This window comes from Apiospora marii (assembly GCF_038362585.1).
Source record: "Apiospora marii strain CBS 49790 chromosome Unknown utg000002l_segment0_segment0, whole genome shotgun sequence".
Lineage (NCBI taxonomy): Eukaryota > Fungi > Ascomycota > Sordariomycetes > Amphisphaeriales > Apiosporaceae > Apiospora > Apiospora marii.
In genome coordinates, this window is record NW_027117373.1 from 2,193,753 (window position 1) to 2,213,747 (window position 19,995).

Genomic DNA, 19,995 nt, shown 5'->3' on the forward strand with positions numbered 1-19,995 from the left:
CCTACGGTAGAAGAAAACAACAGCTCGTCAGGGAAGAATCGGAAGAAGCGACAGCCGCTCAGGTGGCAGTGGTCACATGGATGTGACTCGAATGGTTTTTTTGTCCAGACTCCAGGCCTCTCCCAATAGTGGGGTCCACTGCTTAGCACCGGCCTGTACCCCTGACTCCAGCAAGCCGTGGAGCAAGGCACTTGTCAGCCGCGACGAGGAACAGGTCCAGCTGAAAGCCCTGGATTGGACCCTGTTGTTCTCGAGACTGCATGTACATACTGCGGAATTGACGAGGAGGTTGGAGTCAATCGCTTGACTCTCTATGTACTTTCGGTTCCGTCCATCGTCCACAAGGTTCTTGTTGATCCGTACTGACCTTACCACTAGAAATCTCTAAACTTGTTACCAGGCCCAAGGACAGACGAATCAAGTGGTGAAACGAGTCAGTCAGCCTATCGAAACTTTGGGGGGGGGATCACAATTCAAGTTGCATCTAGCTCGCAATTAAAGCAACCAATCACGGCGAGATGTCCATATTGACGACGACCTGGAGAGACAAGTCGTCAACGGGCCAAGCGACCGCAGGAATAAACCTCCACCGACAGCACCTGTGTTGATTATTCCGCTTACTCCAGATCGCGACAGTGGAACAAACGAGTACTGCTGTAACGATCTTCTGTTGAAGTTCCGATTCCAGAAGACACCATCTGCAGGCCAGAATACTCAAAGATAGAGAAAAGGGGAGTAGCGTCCCAGCAAGGAGAAGTGGGTTCTTCCCCGCATCAAGGATAGGCCCCTAACTGTAAACGGCCTAGAAGGTACGCCGCGGATGCGGATGGAGACCTGTGACATAAGCGTGCAGCCGGCCTCAATTGATACTGCCAGGCTGTTTGCTTTTCCTCCTCCTTGCCCGCAAACACTCTTGCTTGATTGCACGGCTGGGAGGAATCGTACCATACCGGCAATTTGTAGCGCATTTACTACTGCAATGCAACATAGGGACCAATTGCAATAGCATTGCATCAACAGGACGCCGGTCATGTAGGTATGATGAAACCACATAAGACAACCACTACGCGAAAATGGCGAATAGAACAACTACAGGTAGGCTGCAGGATGTAGCAATATGCAGTAATAGGCGTGCGTGATCATCAGTAACAACCAGATCCCTGTGCGTTCCGTTTACGTAGCGGGCGCTTCAAGGTTGGAAGGTTTTACGTACGAGTTGCCCGCACTCTGCTGCCATGGCGAGACAAACTTACAACATCGCATTCCTGCGAACGGTGTACTGCTACCGCCGCGTACATTACTCACTGGCGGCCCGCTAATAAACTGGGGTAATGGGGTTTTCCGGGTTGTTTCGTACGGAGAGAGCGCCGTTAAATGTTTGGCAAGTCGCCGTGCTCAAACGTCTGGGAGCAATAGGCCATCATCTGATGATCGCGTGGGGAGTTGCCTGAGGTCACGCGACTAGGACCCCGATCCTTGGCTGCGCCTTGTCCCATCCAATTGCGCAATTGCAAACCACCACCCATTGGCTTTGTAGCTGCACCGTACCTGTTCTTCCAGAGCTATCCATGCTCCGGGCAGAGGAGAGTCGCATCTTCACTAGGCCAAATCACCTCAACTTGTTGGGGAATTGACTGAGCATCTGACTGCCGGCAGCTGGATCTCGTCCAGTCTTGCAATTGACATCCTCGTCCAGTAAATAAAAAGAGCAGCTGCCTTCGACCCAATTGCATCACCCCTACCTTCCTCCTACTCATCCTACTTACTCCCCATCCAACACCAAAGCACATCCACATACATTCCATAATACCAGACGTAAAGGGAGAAACAACTTGGCCTGTAATACCAATTGAGTCAATTGACCTACGCATTGATCAGCATTGGGAGAAGTAATCGAAGTCCATCCATCCCTCCTTCACCCCTCAAAACCACAGCTACCCAAGCTTAAAGGGAAACGGCATCCGGCACCCCACCTCCAGCTTCAGGTCCAGCTCCAACTTCATCCGCACCCATCAACAACCCCAAACAAGCAACCTGCTACACTACTCTATCTTCTCTCCATTCTCAACAACCACCCATCTTCCAATCTCAACTCGTCTTACTTCCATCAACTTAATCCATTCCCATCTTCCATCTACCATCAGGTCTTCAGGTTTGCAATCTTCATCGACGTATTCCAACAAGCCACCTCTATCACACCACTGCAATCTTCACCAGTAAGTACCTACACTTTACTTGCGTTACCATCTTGGACCGTCAAGAAACCCCGCATGATTGCCTTCTGACGTACCTTTGGGTCGTCTGACTACCTGCCTGTTCCTATCACCAGGAATGCTTTCTTGATACATCCTATCCTCCAACCAGTCAGGTTTCGATATCTACATGGTGTAGTCGGCTTGCTGTTCTCTGCCAATACCACGTCGCCATGCCGTTGTGGGCTTGTGAAAGGGGCATCTTCCTAACATCCTACATGTCACCTACCACCTCTCAACAAACGAGGCGTCTGAATGCTGACAGTTGTTATCATTGTAGTGACTCGATCTCACAAGTACAACGAGAAGGACCACGCCGGCCTGGCCGAGGGCACAGTCCTTCCCCAGGAAAACCTTCCCAAGTTCTTCGCCAAGAATGGCTTCGACGGTGTCGACCCCAAGAAGACCAAGAAGAATGGCGGAGGTCGTGGCAACTGGTAAGTCTTTCATTCTGTGCTTCTCATCAACGCTGCCGTATAGGCGGAGCCTATCTGTCGGGATTGGAGCTTACCATCTTTAGGGGTGGTCTCGGAACCGAGGTAGTCGATGAAGAGTTCAGCTTCACCAACGCTCGCCGTCGCTCCAACAGCAGCGGTTACTCCAACCATCTGCATGACTTCAAGACGAAGTTTGAGGTCAACGAGCCCGAGCCCGTCTTCGAGGAGAGCATCCATGGTCCTGAGCATGAGGACGACGACGCTCTCACCAAGACCGAGAGCTCCTCGAGCGCCGGCAGCTCTGTGGACGAGAAGGACCACAAGTAAGATGTAATATTTCCCAAGCTCCCCAGAAGGGACACACATTTGCCCCCACGCCCACACATATGAAACAACATAAGCACCCGACATCTTTGCTGGAAGCTGGCATATTAGGATTGACACAGGCGTCTGAATGGCGTCATTAAGAGACATGCACAGTCTCGTTGCGTTGGGTTTGATGAAAGAAGGGATGCCTACACGGGTTGCAGGGGGCACCGTTGTATGTAACATTAGCCACAACTCGTGGAGTCATTGGCTCTTTGAATGAGACATGACCAATTGACCTTTTACCAAACATGAGCCTCAGCCATGTCAACGCGGCTCCTACTATGTTACATGTATGATTGGAGTTAGGCCGTCATGGCTATCTCTTTACGGGGCTGATTGCTGGTGTTCCAGGCCCGGAAAGCCATGAAATTGCTCGAGGACCTGCGCCGCAGGCTTTGCAACCTGGCCGTCAACTTTGAGACGTGTAATTCCCAAACAGCAGAGCTTAGTCTTGACACGCGTTCTACCATATGGTCCCTCAAAGAGATATATTTTGTCGTTGCCTTTCTCGTAAAGATACCAAAGCAAGCTGACACTGCCCAGATCTGTTTCCTGTTCCGGGTTGATATCTGGACCGTAGATAATGGTGCTCGCAAATTCCATTGCCGTGCTACGTGCTATATCTTCGTAAAATTCTTCAAACACGGGTTTGAGCATGTCATCTTCATCGGCTTTGTCTACAATGACACGCTTGATGGCACCAGTCGTTCGGTGCTTGGCGTAGAACCAGAGCGGTCCTATCACGCGCTGCGCGTGTGCGACTCTTGCGACGGGGCCTACGTACGGCATGCGGGCAGGATGGAGTAGAGGCTGGTCGTCAGGCCCCTTGGCCGGAACCTTTTCGGCCTCCCTTTGGTTGAGGTGGGTGAAGCTGTCGTACAGGCTTCGGTCCTTGGGTCCGATCTTGGGGGCGTGGTAGATCTTCCACGGAGTGACTCCGGTCTGCTCCTCGAGCGGCGGGACGTGGACGCCGTCCCGCAGTCCCTGCACCAGCATCCGGGCCCCGACGGGCGTGACGCGCTCGAGCAGCTGCGGGACTGTGCACTTGGGCGGGATCTCGATGAGCTCGTCCGGCGGCGACTGGGCGAGCAGCAGGCCCTTGTCGAACTCGTGCGGGTCGAGCGTCTGGAGCGACACGCCCGTTACTTTCACCCACTTCAGGATGGCGTGGTGCAGCGGCGCGGGGCCCCGCAAGTTCGGGAGCAGGGAGGGGTGCACGTTCAGGCCGCCGTACTTGGCGGCTTGGAGGAGGCGGTTCGGGACGAGCTTGCCGAAGGAGACGGCGATGATTAAGTTGATTCCGGGCGGCATCTAGAGGGGGGATGAGGGTCAGCCTGTTGATCTGATTCCGCACGCATGCACGCAGAGAAGCAGCGGGTTCGGATAGGGGCGCGTCATTGACGAAAGGGTGGGAAGAAATTGAGATATGGCGGGGGGTCACTCACGTCCCATCCGGTGAAGGTATCCCGCTCATGAACAGGAAGCTTGAGGTCGTCCTCGGCGACTTGTCTGATAGGCGCTGGCAAGGGTGTTAGCGTCTGTGGTATTCATATGTATCATGATCGATCGGCCAAAAAGTACGGAGGGGCAACAATGACAAGAAAGTGGCTATCAATACTGTGACGAGAAGAAATGCTCATTACTCACGATGCTGTATCTGCTTCAACCCCCGGCCGACCCGCTTCCCCGGCCGAACCACGACGTCGATGGACTCGATCAGGCCGGGGTTCCGCTCCTTCTCCTCGTGCAGGGCCCGCAGCGAGGCGCTACTGAACTCGTCGGAGCCGCAGAATAGGATGCGTAGAGTATCCGACTGCTTCTTCTTCTTCTGAGGATCGCGCCAGTTCCGCCAAAGCTGGCCTAAAGCTGTCGCAATCGATCGGGACTGCCAAGGCTTTGTCATGCGCAAAAGCACGCCGCCGCGGATCGCGATGAGGGGACGGCGCATCAGCATCGTCCTGCGTCTTGGAAGGCCCGCCTGGTGGGTGGATTCAGTGATATGGCTTGGATGCCTGTCGCACCATTGGCGCTTTCATGCGAAGCTTTCAATTGATGTCTGCTTTGCCAAGTATTGCAGCCTCGTACGGGGGGGTACCACGGAGCTGGATTGATCAATGTGGATCCAGCAAGCTTGACGCGGAGGCTGCTTGCTACTCCGGGCGCGCTTTGCAGGAATCCTGCCAACGGCTGTTCGGATGACAACTCAAAGCCAGATGCAGTCTGGTCGACAATCGTGCAGCAGTCAATCGATATGAAGATTGACAGTCCCGGCGTTTTCGTCTTCGGTCCGCGTCTTGGTCACGAAACGGGTGAACAGTTTTTCGCCGATGGCGTTCTGTCTCTGCACTGCAGCATGGAGCTTCAAATTCGCTTAGGGCAATATGCATTTAACCGTGTGTCCCATAGCCGACGCCCCTTTTCTTCAGGGGTATATCAGTGTCTTCATATTTCCAAATCGCCAGCAAAGGGGCCGTCTCCAAAATCTTGATCGAATGTTTTCGTGAATTTCAATAGAAGCCAAGGAATAAATCCAGTGGAGACATCTGTATTTCACACTCCGGTGTCGCTAATCCACTATTTGCCCACGAGCAATGCTCTTGTTTTTCTTTTTCTGTTTTTCTCCAAGCCAGAGTCAATGTGTTCGCCTGGTATTAATGAGTGAAGGTTCTGATAAGCAGCTGGTTCCCCTTTGAAGTCCAAAAACATGACCCAAGATATGCCTCCCAGAAATCAACAACGTTGGATAGCAGTGTCCAACGTGGTTTTCAATGAGTGTTTCCAATCCCTCAGTATGATATACCTGCAGCTGTCTATGCCGCTGGATGCGGCTCCCTTGGCCCAAAATTGCACCTGGGGATCAAGCTGAGAGGTCTCTGGGACACGGCACCGTGCTGCCGGGAGACCTCTTGAGGCCGTACACGATGTTATCGATAACGAAGCCGTAGCCGTTGGCGGGTATGCCTCCGAGAAGCTCAGCCAGGCGGTCCGGATGATAGGTAACCCGGAACGCCGCCGAACGAATCAGCGGAGGGTTGGTGACGTTGTGGGGGTCCAGGAAGTCGTCGTCTTTCAGCGCGGGCAGGTCGACCCTTTGCGTCGTCTGGAAGCGGTACGAGTCGAAGGGCGGCTTGCTGAGGTCGGACGAGTCGAGCACGTCGACGGTGCAGTCCATCAGGTAGACTACCGCGCTGTTCTGGGTCCGGGCCAGGCAGTACGTCGCGTACTGCTCCAGCTTGAGCTGGGCGAAGCCGCCGGCGGTGTCGGCCGAGAGGCGTGCCAGCACCGTCGTGTCGGCTCCGTCGCCCACGTAAATGAACTTATTGGGGTTGGCGAGATTCTGGGCCGAAGTGCTCTGGAAGACGCGGAACGTGGGGTCCCAGTTGGCCCCGCGATAGGGCATTGGCAGCTTGTTATTGACGCCGATTGTGCCACTCAGGACGGCGGCTGGGAGAGATGGATCTTGGAACTATTGAAAGTGCCAGGTCAGGACATTGGCTGATGACATCCGTGAAACAACCGAGAGTTCAGAGAGGGTTCGATAACGTACATCCGTCGTAACCTCGCAGTCTACCTTGTTGCTGGTGCTAGAGGCTATAGCCGAGAAGGCTAGGATGGCAAGGAGACGTAGGGAAAGCATTTTGAGTTGCTCAGCTTGTCAGTGGAGGGTTCTTGTTTGTGAGTTTGGGGGGAAGTAGGCTGGAATGAAGAACTGAATGGCCTGGTTTGCCTCTTGCATTAGGTATTTACACCGTCGACCACAGTGCCTTTTTATAGTTGAGGTTATAGCCGTTCACACCCATTTTCCGAGGAGGCAGTTTCGTTATTACAGTGTGTGGTGAAGCTGAGTCGGCGCTCGACACGGCCGTATGATGCCGCCATCGTCGCACTGAGATGTATCTGGAATCTAGAGTCCCCATATTAGCACGATCCTTTTTTTATTGTTTCCCCCCCAGAGATCAGCTTCGATCTGATACTCGGTCTCGATCGTGAACACAAGTCATTCACTCAGAGCTTCCAAAGCCACCAACCACAGCTGAAAAGTTGGTGCTATCAGGGCACTTACCATCATTGGACGCCCGACTCCGGCTGTGAAACGCAGCTGCGGGGTGGCGTGTTAAGGGGTGTACAGCTTCAGCCGTCTATGGATTCTCGGCCTGCGCCCCGATAGTTCTAGCTCGACAGCGTCGGTGTGGCAACCGGTGAAAGCTGAGAAACCACCAACACAACGACAGCCAGCAAGAATGACAACATCTCTTGAGACAACTCCTCCCTACACTATCCTCAGATCGATCGTAGAAACGATTTGCACACTTCTCACCGAGTCTAGAGTTTAGCCAACCTGTACATCGGTTGACAGTACTCCTGCAAATACTTGCCGTGCTTGTTAATCACAGTCATCCTGTAAGTGGCAACTCAAACTTTGGACATGCCGTCGTAAGATCCGAACGCCTAGGAGCCATTGCAGTGTGGCTCATAGCATCTGCTGCAGGGCTTGTCTTCCTGCCTCACTTCCCACCACTGCGTTCAATCTTGGTGTAGCGATGCAGCCCCTGAACCAGCTCCGCAGCCACAGACAACGCACCATGTTTTGCGACTGCGAGTACATGACACCGATGTCGTCCGATCGAGGACCTCTTGACTCGTTGGTAGTGTCGAAAAATGAGAATAAGGGGTGGGTAAAGGGTTCTGATATGGTCCGGTGACAATAGATTAATGTTCTATTCGTTGCGATTCATCCTACTTCCCATTCCATTATTAAATACTATACTATGTCTCAGGGGAAATGTTCGTCCATGTCGTAGGCTTCTTGGCCACCATGAGGTACATGGGCGTGAACAGTTTCCGCCTGCCACCCTCGACCAGCGCATCCGCCGCCCTGCCCAAGGTCTCAGCCGTCCTCCTCGTGCCCACGGGCACGACCCAGGCCGCCTCGAGGACGCTGAGGAAGCTGTGCGAGACGATGCGGCCCCACTTGTTCATGCGCAGCACCGTGAGGAAGTCCCCGAGCGTCTGCGCGTGCCGCAGGTCGGTCCCGAGCGGCCAGTACCAGGGTGACACCGCCGGTGCCGCTCTCGACCCGCCTCCTGCCTTTTCGTTCTGGACGTCGTCGTCCGCCTCGGCCAGATCCTCGTGCAGCTCGAGCTCGAAGCCCGCATCCTGGATGGCGGCCACGCCTTCGGAGATCTGGAACATCTGCGGGATACCGTCGCCCTGCTCGATGTCGAGGCGGATCCGCCGGTGCGTCATGTCGTCGTTGTCGTACGCGTCCGTCATCAGCCACTCGTACACGCCGAAGGTGCCGCCCGGCTTCAGCACCCGTAGGATCTCGCTGTAGACGCCCTGCAGGGACGGGGCGTGGCACGTGGCCTCGATGGCGTAGACGGCGTCGAAGGAGTTGTCGGGGAACGGGATATGCTGCAAGTGAAAATGGTGAAACCGCCGTCAGCCTTTCTCTTCCTCTCTCACTTTATGATGCACTCAGACTGGGCGGGATTGTCATTGACTTACCATGAAGTCGCCCTGCACGAAGTCGAGCTTGTGCGACAGTCCCTCCTTCGCGGCGTAGCTCCTCGCCCGCTGAACCTGATACTCGTTGAGATTGAGACCTGTGACGTGGCAACCCGCAAACTTCACGATCTCGCGGGCCGGCCCGCCCACACCACACCCGACGTCGAGGACGCGCATGTTGCTCCGCAGCCCCATGTTGTGAGCCAGGTAGTGTTCATGCCGCGCCATGGCCTTGGAGAAGGCCTCGCCGTACGCGAACCGGCAGAAGTGGAAGGATTCGCACCAGCCGTATTCGTAGAGGTCGGTGGCGAGGTTGTAGTATCTGTTTTATGGGGTGATCCAAAGTCAGTCAGTCAATCCCCTTTCAACCCTGGGTTTTCTCGCCGATCTGAATTGGTGGTGGTGATGGGTGGCAGCGGTAAAACCTACTGTCGGCTGATGGTGGCGTAGTCGGCTGTCCTGGCTTGCCGGATATCGTCTGTCTCGTCTTCGGCCTTCTTGTCGTCCCAGTGTTGGAAGTACTGCTCCACGGCCACGTTCTGGGCTGCGCTGTTCTTGTTCATCATGGCACGCAGGCCGCCGTGGGACTTGTTGGAATCTTTATGCATGGCGTTGTCGAAGGCCGACATTCTGGCAACGTCGGCCGTGATCAATTCTTTGCTTATGGACATGATGGAGAAGGTGATCTGGTCTGAGGAAAGATTCGACAATAGTTGGGAGGTAGTGAAAGATGGGCAGGACACTTGGTCGTATCAATCTGAAATACTTATATGTTTTTCGTTTCTCTTTACCAGGCCTTTGATATTGATACGCTTGTTGAATTTTCAATCGGATATATGCTGGGATGCATACCCGTGTTTATATACGTGGAGGGACGCCTCAGTCGTGATTGGCTGGGCCGCAGTATAGAATGCGAATACGAACACGCCGTTTGATACGATTGACCAATCAAACGTACAACCCCGCGAAGTATTCTCGCCAATCCAGCCAATGGATTGGGATTGCCGTTACCGACATTACTATATTACCGTATTCGCAACCATTTTCGAATCCGTATTCGCTACCTCGCAACAAATATCACAACTCACCAAAACGGCAGCCAGGGGCAGCACTACTCATTTCGTTTGACGGATCAAGTCACACTAATCTCCCGATGGATGATTGTACTGATTCGTTGTTTGCATAAATGCCCCGACTCATTTAAGAAGAATATTTTGCCGCGATTGGAGCAGGATTGCTGCAGGGATAGCCGTATGCGCCTCGTTCGGTTTTACCGCCTTCCATCTCTTCAGCCACTATCTAATTCGATGCTGAAGCAGTCGCCCTGTACATTGAACAAAAGAAACAATCACACACCGTGTAAATGAATTCCCAGGGTGCCATGCTGGATTGTTAGCGACTGTCTCAAACAGCATTGCAAATGTAAATCCCCCTTTTGGCTATTGCTTGATCGTCTTAGATAGCTCATCAAATATGGACTCGACATGCTGTAACATAGCTACATCCGACTGACGCCGCCGCGCCTGCTTCGTCCGCAGCATGCTTCGCATCGCTGTGACAACCGCGTCCAGCTTGCGGACGGTGATGGTCCGCAAGACGCCCAGCAGCATGGTCCGGTCCGGGCCCGTCACCCGGAAGGAACCGACATGCACCTGCGGGCCCGCGGCGTCGTCGTCATCGTCTTCGGCCTCGCCGTCTATATTGTTCGATGTACCGGGCTGCAAAAAAGCTGGTTGATGGCTGCTGCTCACGGCCTGGAACTGGGAGACAACGCGACGCATGCTCAAGGCAGCCAGCAGCAGAGTCTCTCCGTCGTCGCCGTCATCGAGGTCGTGTCCACAGCACCGCGGACAAGCCGCCAAGGCGGACCACAGGGAAAGCGCATTGTTGACGCGGAAGAGCATGTCGTCAAGTCCGGCGGGCGGCATGCCGTCGTCCCCGGCACTCTTTAGGTCATGGATAAGGGAGCTCAAGCCGGGAATGCATTGACATCTTTGAGGCCTGCTATGGCCACGTTTTCCTGGACGTTGCGGTTGCGATTGTGGTTGTGGCTGTGTCTGTTGCTGCTGGCGAGAGAAAGGGGTCTGTACGAATAGGTTGTCCTGATGTTTCTGTTGCTTTTGCTGCGACTCAGGCGGCATCTGGATGGGGGAAATTGACAATGGAGTGTCGTTACCGCTGGTGGAAGGACTCATGGTGGTCGAATTGTCCAAAGCGGAGAAGTACTCGAGACCATGGTCAGGGTCCGTCTCGATGGTGGAAAACATGCTCATCATGGAACCGGGGTTCTGAGCAGGGCTCATAAACATTTGATAGGAGGCCATTTGGTCGAAGCTCCCGAAGTCCAGGTCGAGATCCAGCATGTTGGTCGACTCGGGGTTAGCGAGGTCTTCGGCCTGGGAGATGGACAGTCCGGCACCTCGTGCCTTTGCTGACTTGGCAGTCCTGGTGTTGCGGCGGCTCCTCGACCCCGGGGGCCGGCCAAGACGACCGGCTACACTGTAGAAGCATGAAGACCCGGACGAAGAGCAGTTTTCACATGGCGTAGCCCCTGTGCATTTTCGCTTAAGTCTGTGGCACGCGTCGCAGGCGTTGCGCAGACGTGCCGAGGTGTTGAAGTCCTCCATCGTTTGTGATGACGAGTTGATCTTCTGCTAGTATATTTGGCCCAGCTGAACGGGTTTCAACCTAGGGGGTTCCACAGTTTATCAGCTAAGTTGGCATCTTAATATCGAAACGCTCCGTACAAAACAACACAGCCAGAGGAAGAGTCCTGTGGAACACGGGACCACCACAGGCCCGCGGCTATCAGCTGCCAAGGGCCCAGGGCCTCTTGGCATTTTTCGATAGAGCCATAGTACAGCTGGGAGCTGGCTCTGACCACCACGGCCCTGCCCCGCGTATATATCTGGACTAATCACCATGATCTGAAGCCATACGAGCGTTGCTGACAGGCGCACATCTAGCCTGGGATTCGCGGTTCTGACATGGTCCCTATTCGTCCAGCACCGCGACTCTGGCCCCCAAGTAATGTTGTTACTATGCGATTGTGTTTCATCCCCTGCACATGACGCAGCATGCTCCGGGGTCCGCATGGTTACTTATCGACTGTGTAACATAGGCCAGATAGCAGTGGACAAGCAATACACCGAACGCCACACTACCGCGACTTGGGCCCGATGTCACCTCCTTATCGATCTCGCTCCCACGGGTCTGGCACCGAGTGCGTCTCGCTACACCAATGGCGTGAGCGATGTGATTATCACCCACTTCACCAAGCTGACTCATCTGGCGGTCAGTATTCCGGGCTATCATCAAGTATGCAACGGCTTTAGGCCAATCATCTCTTCTATGCGTTTCCGGTGGTGCGGGCGCGGTCTTCAGCTATCGGATGCAGACGGTGTCATTTACCCCTTTTGGTAGTAAATACTCCAAGCCAGGGGCCATAACGGGTGCGATGCCAGTTGAATTCGTGTATGCAGTACCCGGGACCCGACTAATTACTAACCATTTCTATTAGCACTTTTTCCCCTCTACCGCCGGCTGAACCGCAACGTGGCACTGCCGCGCTATTATCGGCGGATAGCTATTCCAAAGAGAGAGAAGAGTCCCACCCACCGCAGGGAGGCTCGAAGGCCCGATTACCGTCACGGTAATATAGCTCATGGAAACAGAAGGAAGGGATAAACAACGAATAGACCAACCGACGGCGATGCCTCGTAAAGTTATACGGCGCATGCATCGTCGGAAGGATTCATGGCGCGACGACCCCAGTTGGGGCCTAGAGTGTTCCGCATGCAGCCGAAACAGAATCGGGGCATATTCGACGTGAGGGTTCTCCGGGGGCGGCTGACAGCATCATTTAGTACGCGGGTTACTCCTCGTTTGGGAAGGACGTCGTCTTAGCCGCGGCGAGGTTGGCTCCGGTCGATACGGCCTGTGAAACCGCAACTGACCGTCGATTGGATGGACTTGGCGATCTAGCGAGGATCGAGCCGCTGAGATGGCGGGTAAGCGCCGAAACGGGCAAGTGACGGGCGGCGGAAGATGAACTACAGATATCGTAAGCAATTAGTGGCGGAGCAGAGTCCATGAGAAGCAGCGTGTCATAATTGGTGGTCTGCTAAGACAAGAAACAAATGGTGCTTACTTCTCCGGAGTAGGTTAGCCTTCATGGCTCGGCTCTCTACAAGGGTGGATATCTTCCACGACTAACCATGACCGACTAAAGATGCCGTCAGACTTACCCGTTAAACATATGATGCCGGTAATTAACATTGTCCGCGAATCACATTTGCAGTTTGCAGATACTGATACTAACCCGAGTATTAAATAGTCATATCCTAAAAAAATCTACCTACTCAGCTCGTGCGGGGATTCGAGGATACATAGGTAAAAAATGTTTTTTGGCTGCCTTATCCACCAAAATCAGAGACCTGGCAGTGTTAGCTATAAACCACGATTCAGTCGATAAGCTAGTAAAATAGTAAATACTGTGGACCCTTATATATTCTATAGAAACAATGCACCGTGTATACCTTGGTCTTGGCACTTTCTGCACGCTAAGATATAGGCAATGCCATAATGGAAGGAAACCACAAGGGGAGGAAAGAATCTTAAGCTTGACTCACAACAGTCATCGCTCATCTTGATACCTGAAGAGCTTTGGAAAGACGCAAATCCTAATTTGCCATCCCGCCTAACACCTCCTGGCAAACAGACACAACTGCATTGATCTGCCAGAACAAGTATACGTTAGCTCTGCGCATTTGTATTGTTTTGTATACTATATCACGGGTTAGGAAAGGGACAAGGAAAAACTCACACTCGGGAACCTCAAAAACCCACCAGCCTGTGCGCCATCCACGCGTCTAATGGTAGCCCCGGGCAACCACCCCCTCCACTTCTCGGCCCCCTCGTCGTCGACCTGTTCCGGCACAAGCAAAGTGGCCCGGCCCGGCATGTCCGGGCTCTCCCAGGCCGCCACTTCAAACTTGTAGCTTCCCAGTGCCTTGGATGCCGCCTCAATCCTGACACCCTGAGCGGGCCGCAGGACCCGGGTCTTGGCTAGCCGGTCCTTGGTGCGCATCACATCGCCGGCCCCCGTGGGCGGGTCGAGCAAGAGCACACTGCTGATATCAGCAGCCGGCATCCGACGGGCGACTTCGACGGCGAGGACTGCGCCGAAACAAACGCCGCCGATAATGTACGGGGACGGGGCGGCGTGCGCGGTGATGGACGCCGCGATGGAATCGGCGAGGGAGGAGAGTAGATCGCCGCCTGTCTCATCGGCAAGGTCCAAGTCGGCGGGCCAGTCGATGCCGTAGACACAGGACCCGCCGAGACTGGGCAGCTGCACGTAGCCGATGGAGGAGCCGGTCTCGTCGGAAAGGAGGAAGATGGTGGGGGTTGCTGTGCCTGAAGATTGTTCGGGGCTGCCTTGTAGATGGAGTATCTTGCAATTCGGGGGAGTCTTTCCCCCTTCGAAAGTAGTTGTTTTAGTGTTAGTTGTAGATGTTCGCGTCGTTAATTGATGTTGTTCTGGTCGCTGGAGCTGATCCGTATTCTTCATCTCAAATGGTGACTCAGTGACGTGCACCCAGGGAGTTGCCGGCTCTTCTTCTTCTTCCTCCTCCACCTCCACCTCCACCACCTTCTGCTCCCCCCTCTCTTCTTCAACCACACTGGAGATCTCCGATTCCCCCGAGGGAGTCTTGGGCGTAAATCGAGCAACCAAATCGTTCCCAATAGCGGACGATGCCGAAGACGGGGTTTCCTCCCCCTCTCCGTCCCGCATCTGCATCATCAACAGCGCCTGCTTCGCGCTGCCGACAGTGTCGCAGTCCATGAAGAACGCAGGCGACAGATCCAAGCCCAGCTCGGTCCGGGTCCTGGAAAGGACCGTGATGGCCATGAGGCTGTCAACGCCCAGGTCGCCGAACACGACTTCGTCCGTCATGTCCTCGGGGGCGACGCCGACCTCGGCCGCTACGATGGCCAAGACATCCTTGACCAGCGAGGCTTCCAGGACGGGATCGGGGCCAGACCTGGGCGAGGAAGATCCGTTCACTTTCTCCAAGTGAGGCCGTGGGGCCTCGGCGACGGCTGGTGTCTGGATAGCGCGAGATGAAACTACCTTGGGAGCATCCGCATTCGACGATGGCGCACGTACTTTGTTGGCCACGGGCAAAGGGACTCCAAAGACATGATCCAACACGGATTTCTTCATCCTCTGAAACCGAACGCCCGTCAGCATCTGCACAATCTGCCCGCCCTCGGCATCGAACACATAAGAAGTCGCCTCCACCGCGGCACCGGTAGCATCCACATCCTGCCCCGACGCATACGTCGTGTACCTGCGCCCCGGCACGAGCGGCTGCCACTGGCGCGACTCTCCGAAGCCCTCGGCGATGTAGATGACCTGGTCGTCGTCGGACCGGATCGAGTTGTTGAGCAGGAAGCCGGTCAGCTGGTGGACGCCGTCGTACAGGAACGGGCTGAGGGTGCAGTTCGCCGAGGCGGAGGCGGCTGAAGCGGTGAGCGAGGCGAGGGCGTCTTGGGAGCCGGCGCTGACGATGACTTCGTCTAGGGAGCGGTAGTCGGGGCCGTAGCGGACGAAGTCCCCGAACAGGCGGTACACGACGGGCCGCAGGAGTTTGTGGGCCGTCCCGGCGGTGGCGAGTTCGCGCAGCTGCTGCATACGGGTCTTGACCAGAAACAGAGTCTGGTTCTGCTCCGGGGTCAGAGGCTTAGGCGTTACAGAGGCTGCGGCAGAGGCAGCAATGGCGACGCGGCAGCTGCCGAGCGAAGCACCAGGTTTTCCCTTTCCATCACTTGCCTGGCTGAAACTGACGTCCACGAATGCTGACGAGCGGGTGTAACTTGCTGTGACCAGGACGACCGGACTGGAGCCGGGCGTGAGGACAACTGCCTTGGTGAGCAGCATATCCTGCAACGTCATCTGGGTGCTCTCGAGGCTCGAGTCCGGTACTAGCCGGGAATGGCAGTGTCGAGCGCTGGTGAGGGCCATGTCGCAGAACACGGCCAGCGGCATGATGGCGTGCCCGTTGACCATGTGCCCCTCGACCGCCTTCTTGAGGGCAGGCATGGCGGTGTCGGCGGAGAAGACAGCAGTCACAGTCTCGGCCGACACATCCATCTTCTCTTCGACCAGCTTCTGCAGGCACATCGTCGGGACAAACCCACTGCTCGCATTCTGCTGGGCTGGGTCTACGGGAGCGCCACCCCCGTTCTTAGCGGCGGCGAGCGCCTCGTCGATCTCCCATGCGGGTGGAGCCGTGTAAGGGGTCCAGAAGTTCTTGTAGTCCCACGTGTACGCCGGCAAGTCAGACAGCAGCGCCAGGCCGTCCGAGAACTCACTGTGGTAGTCTCTCCAGTTGACCTGCAACCCCTTTTCGTAGGCCGTCTTCAGTATGCAGGCGGTAGTCTCCCAGTTATCCTGCTGCGGGCTCAGCGCCGGCAAAAGACACTCGGCGTCTACGCCGTCGAGCGACTTTCGCACCATGCCCAGACACACCGCATCGGGCCCCGTTTCGACCCACAACGTCGCTCCACCGCTGACGCTGGAAGACGACTCGATTACCTTGAGCGCTTCTACGAAGTTTACGGGCTCGCGCGCCTGTCGGGCAAGGTAGCCGGGACCGAAGACGCCCTCGGTATCGACCAACTGTCCCGTGAGCGTGGAGGCAACCGGGATGATGGGCTTCTTGAAGGCAATACCAGCAGCGAGCTGCTCGAACTCGGCCAGCACAGGCTCGACCTGCGCCGAGTGGAAACCGAACGGCACGCGAAGAAACGTAGAGCGCAGCCCCTCAGCAGAGAGACTGTCCTGCAGCGCGCGAACATCCGCCACGGTCCCGCTCGCGACGGTCGCCCTCGGAGAATTGACACAAGCCACCGCGCAGCCGGGAGACAAACTCTCCGTCTCCCGCTCCCGAAGGATGCGCGCCTCGAGATCCGGGGCGGCCAGGGCGGTGGCCAGCATGGCGTGCGTGTCGGGCGTCAGGTGCTGTTCCATCAGCAGCGCGCGGCGGCCGACCAGATACAAGGCGTCGCTCGGCGAGAGCACCCCCGCGACACACAGGGCGGCGTACTCGCCCAGGCTATGGCCGACCACGGCGTCGGGGACGATACCCCAGGTGCGCAACATGTGGGCGACGCCGAGCTCCAGCGCGACGATGCCGAGCTGCACCTGCGCCGGGGACGCGGCCGCCACGCTCATGGTGCCGGAGATGATGGGCAGGAACTCGGGAAGGCCCATATGGCTGGCTGTGAGTTGATATGTGTTCAGCATGTCCCGGAACCGCTTGCTCGTCTTGTATAGAGACATGCCCATGGCGTCGTACTGGCTGCCCTGTCCCGTGAAGAGGAACACCACACGTGGGGTTTGGGGTTTCTTGACAGCCGCTTCCGTCGACTGCTGCTGCCGCTCGCGGATCTGGCGCATCAGGTCTGCGGTCGAGCTGCAGACAAAGGCCCTGCGCAGCGTCGAGTGCATGCGCCGCGCCGTCGTCGTGTAGGCCAGGTCCGGTAGGTGGGTGTCGGGGTTCCGCTCCAGGTAGGCCAGCAGGCTCTCGCAGTTGCGCTGCAGCGACAGGGCGGACCGCGCCGATACCGCTACGACATGGCTGGTGCGGACATCCCGGGGCGCATCTAGCCCGTATTCCCGGTCAGGTGCCTCCTCGATGACCAGTGAGCAGTTCCCGCCCGACGCGTCGAACGTGTTGACGAGCATCCTGATCTTCCCGTCCGCGGACTTAGGGCTGGGCCGGAGCGGGGTGGTCTCCAGCGCGATGCGCACGTTGCGCTTGTCGAGCCGAGGGAACCGGTGGTTGATCTGGAAGGGTACCCCGGGCTGGGCGGGGATCGTGCGGTGCTTAAGCATCATCAGCGTCTTGATCAACCCCGTGACGCCCGCGGCCCCTTCCCCGTGACCCATGGCCGCCTTGACCGCCCCTACTGTAAGCGGGTTGTCCGCCGCGCGACGGCCGCCCAGGACATTGAGCACCGACGACAGCTCCTCGAAGTCGCCCGCCTGGGTGCCGGTCCCGTGCATCTCCACATACGCGACCTCGTCGGGATCCAGCGCCGTCTGCCCGAGCACCTCGCGGTAGATCTTCTCCTGCGACGCCCGGCTCGGGTGCGTGATCGAAGTCGCCGCCGTACTATACGTGCGCGCCGCCCCGCTGATGACGCCGAGGATATTGTCACCGTCGGCCAGGGCGTCCTCGAGCCGCTTGAGGACCACCATCCCGACGCCTTCGGCGCGCGCGTAGCCATCGGCGTCGTCGTGAAAGGTCCGGCACCCCCCGTCACGCGAGAGCATGCCCGAGCGACCCACGCCCGCCAGGTCAAGCGGGGATGAGAAGACGGAGCCGCCGCCAGCGACGGCCATATCGCAGTCGCGCGCGAGGAGACCCTTGCACGCCAAGTTGATAGCGGCCGTGCTGGACGCGCAGACCGAGTCCAGGGTGTACGAGCCGCGGCCGAACTTGTAGTGGTAATTGATTTTACCCGAGATGAAGGCCTTGGCGGCACCGGTGGCGTAGTAGATATCGTGGCCCTGCTGGTGCAGCGTCTGGAGCCAGTCCCAGCCCGTGACACCGACGAAGGTGCCCACGCGCTCGGGGTCCATGGACGGCGAGGCGTGGGGCGCGTAGCCGGCCATCTCGAGGGCTTCGTGGGTCGTCGTGAGGCAGAGCCGCTGTACGGGGTCCATCTGCGCGGCTTCCCGCGGTGAGACGTTGAAGAAGCGGTTGTCGAAGAAGCCCGGGTCGTTAAGCCACGCGCCGTCCTGCACAGCAGTCGAATTCTTCAGTTTTTGGGTCGCGTCGTAGTACCGGTCGACGTCATAGCGGCTCTCGGGTACCTTCTTGATGTGGCACGCGCCACTCATGAGCTCGCGCCAGAACTCGTCCACATTGTCGCTGCCTGGGAAGCGGCCCGACATACCGATGATGGCAATGAGATCTGAGCTGCCGCGGGTCAGGGGCGCTGACCCCGGCGGAGGTGGTGAATAGGTAGGTATCACGTCGTAAGGCAGTCCGACGGCTGCGAGTGTCTTCAGGACCGGCGGCATGTGGGTGGTGTTGCCGACTTCGTGGACACTGATCGTAGCATTTCGGGGGAGCCGGGCAATGCTGGACTCTATCGTCTTGTCTACAAGAAGACGTCGCAGCAGTACGTCGTCGAATATGTCGCACAGCAGCTCACGTAGAGTGTCAAACCTTTGGGGCTCACAATCGCCACTGGACGCCACCATGGTCACCTTTCCCCAGTCGAGCGGCCGGTCGAGGGTGGACGAATATCCCACGGCTGCCACGGCCTCCTCGGCATCCACCCCTAACATGTACGGAGCGTGGGCCGGAGCGCCCACATCGGCGGGGATGTGCGGCGACTGCCCAATCTCTGGGGAAAACTCGGCCAGCCGGCGAAGAGAGGTAGGGGGCCCTACCAGGGACACCCACGACCGCGAAACCACACCGATGGCCACCCGGTGGAGCGTCGGTATTTCTTGGCCTGCGTGGAAGTCGTCCAAGATTTCTTGTACGCGTACCGGCTCCAGGCCGAGGTAGGTGATGCACCATCCCCCTACTTGGTTCGGCGAGATCATGGCGAGCCGGTTCCGGTGAATCCCGCGCATCCAGCGGCAGGTTATGCTGATGATTTCGCGTGCGATCGTGAACAGCTCGCTGGTGTCCTGGGCAGCTACTGCGGCGGCGGCGGGTAGCTGGCCGGCACACAGAGCAAGGACATGCACCGGCTTTTCCTTGGACCCGAGGATGGTTGGGTCTCGTTCGGCACGACTTAATCCGTAGCTTGTCAGTTTGCGAATTTTTCCCCTATTATCTTCCGAGTGACATGGCTGACTTACACGATCAGGTCGCCCAGCCGACCTACGAGAGTCAAAAGGCTCGTGACAAACAACAGAGCCGTGCCATTGACTTCGCGAGCAGCATGTTCCTCAGCGAGCCCCAACAGAGACTCGACGCTCCCGGTCCAGCCATGCTCATCCGGCGTTAGCTGGCCCAGTTCTGTCTGTACGATATCGGTAGCTTCTTGAAGGAACCTGCGGGCCGCAGGAGATGACTTAGAGCTGCGGACGAGGTTTCGGATCATGGGCCGTTTGTCGATGACCTGGTCGCCAAAGACGAGCAAATGAATATTGGGCTGCGCCATTGTTTCTGGTTCGTGTGGTGTTTACGACGAAGTTTCACAGAGCCGAACACCAGGCATTCCGGCCTGCAGCCCCCTTTTCGCATTTCATCTTGCCGGTTTGTCGCATCTTACCTCAGGCTACCTTTGCTGACTGACATTGCGTTAACCTGCCAGCAGAGGGTGACCTGATTGAATGCGCAGTCCTACTTCAGAAACGGGGGGTTTCAAGTGTGATTGTCTGCTTACGTGCG

The 19,995-nt window shown here is 56.8% G+C and overlaps 6 protein-coding genes across 6 annotated transcripts; 1 reads left to right on the top strand and 5 right to left on the bottom strand.

The window, feature by feature from the left end:
• Window positions 1-2,507: 2,507 nt before the first annotated feature.
• Window positions 2,508-3,016, top strand: PG985_002359 (uncharacterized protein; the record flags this gene model as incomplete). The annotated part of the gene is made up of 2 exons (XM_066822128.1): window positions 2,508-2,689; window positions 2,773-3,016. 2 exons carry the CDS (start codon window positions 2,508-2,510, stop codon window positions 3,014-3,016), a joined length of 426 nt encoding a protein of 141 aa, XP_066689560.1.
• Window positions 3,017-3,382: 366 nt separating this feature from the next.
• On the bottom strand, window positions 3,383-5,012 carry PG985_002360 (formyl transferase; the record flags this gene model as incomplete). Its single annotated transcript, XM_066822129.1, has 3 exons — window positions 3,383-4,369; window positions 4,504-4,577; window positions 4,706-5,012. The coding sequence occupies 3 exons, from the start codon at window positions 5,010-5,012 to the stop codon at window positions 3,383-3,385; spliced, it is 1,368 nt and encodes a 455-aa protein (XP_066689561.1).
• A 903-nt stretch (window positions 5,013-5,915) lies between these two features.
• Window positions 5,916-6,458, bottom strand: PG985_002361 (uncharacterized protein; the record flags this gene model as incomplete). Its single annotated transcript, XM_066822130.1, has 1 exon — window positions 5,916-6,458. The coding sequence occupies one exon, from the start codon at window positions 6,456-6,458 to the stop codon at window positions 5,916-5,918; it is 543 nt and encodes a 180-aa protein (XP_066689562.1).
• A 1,367-nt stretch (window positions 6,459-7,825) lies between these two features.
• PG985_002362 (uncharacterized protein) lies at window positions 7,826-9,237 on the bottom strand (the record flags this gene model as incomplete). The annotated part of the gene is made up of 3 exons (XM_066822131.1): window positions 7,826-8,473; window positions 8,567-8,888; window positions 8,996-9,237. The coding sequence occupies 3 exons, from the start codon at window positions 9,235-9,237 to the stop codon at window positions 7,826-7,828; spliced, it is 1,212 nt and encodes a 403-aa protein (XP_066689563.1).
• A 768-nt stretch (window positions 9,238-10,005) lies between these two features.
• PG985_002363 (C6 zinc finger domain protein) lies at window positions 10,006-11,193 on the bottom strand (the record flags this gene model as incomplete). The annotated part of the gene is made up of 1 exon (XM_066822132.1): window positions 10,006-11,193. The coding sequence occupies one exon, from the start codon at window positions 11,191-11,193 to the stop codon at window positions 10,006-10,008; it is 1,188 nt and encodes a 395-aa protein (XP_066689564.1).
• A 2,128-nt stretch (window positions 11,194-13,321) lies between these two features.
• On the bottom strand, window positions 13,322-19,765 carry PG985_002364 (polyketide synthase; the record flags this gene model as incomplete). The annotated part of the gene is made up of 3 exons (XM_066822133.1): window positions 13,322-13,327; window positions 13,392-19,392; window positions 19,461-19,765. 3 exons carry the CDS (start codon window positions 19,763-19,765, stop codon window positions 13,322-13,324), a joined length of 6,312 nt encoding a protein of 2,103 aa, XP_066689565.1.
• Window positions 19,766-19,995: the final 230 nt, after the last annotated feature.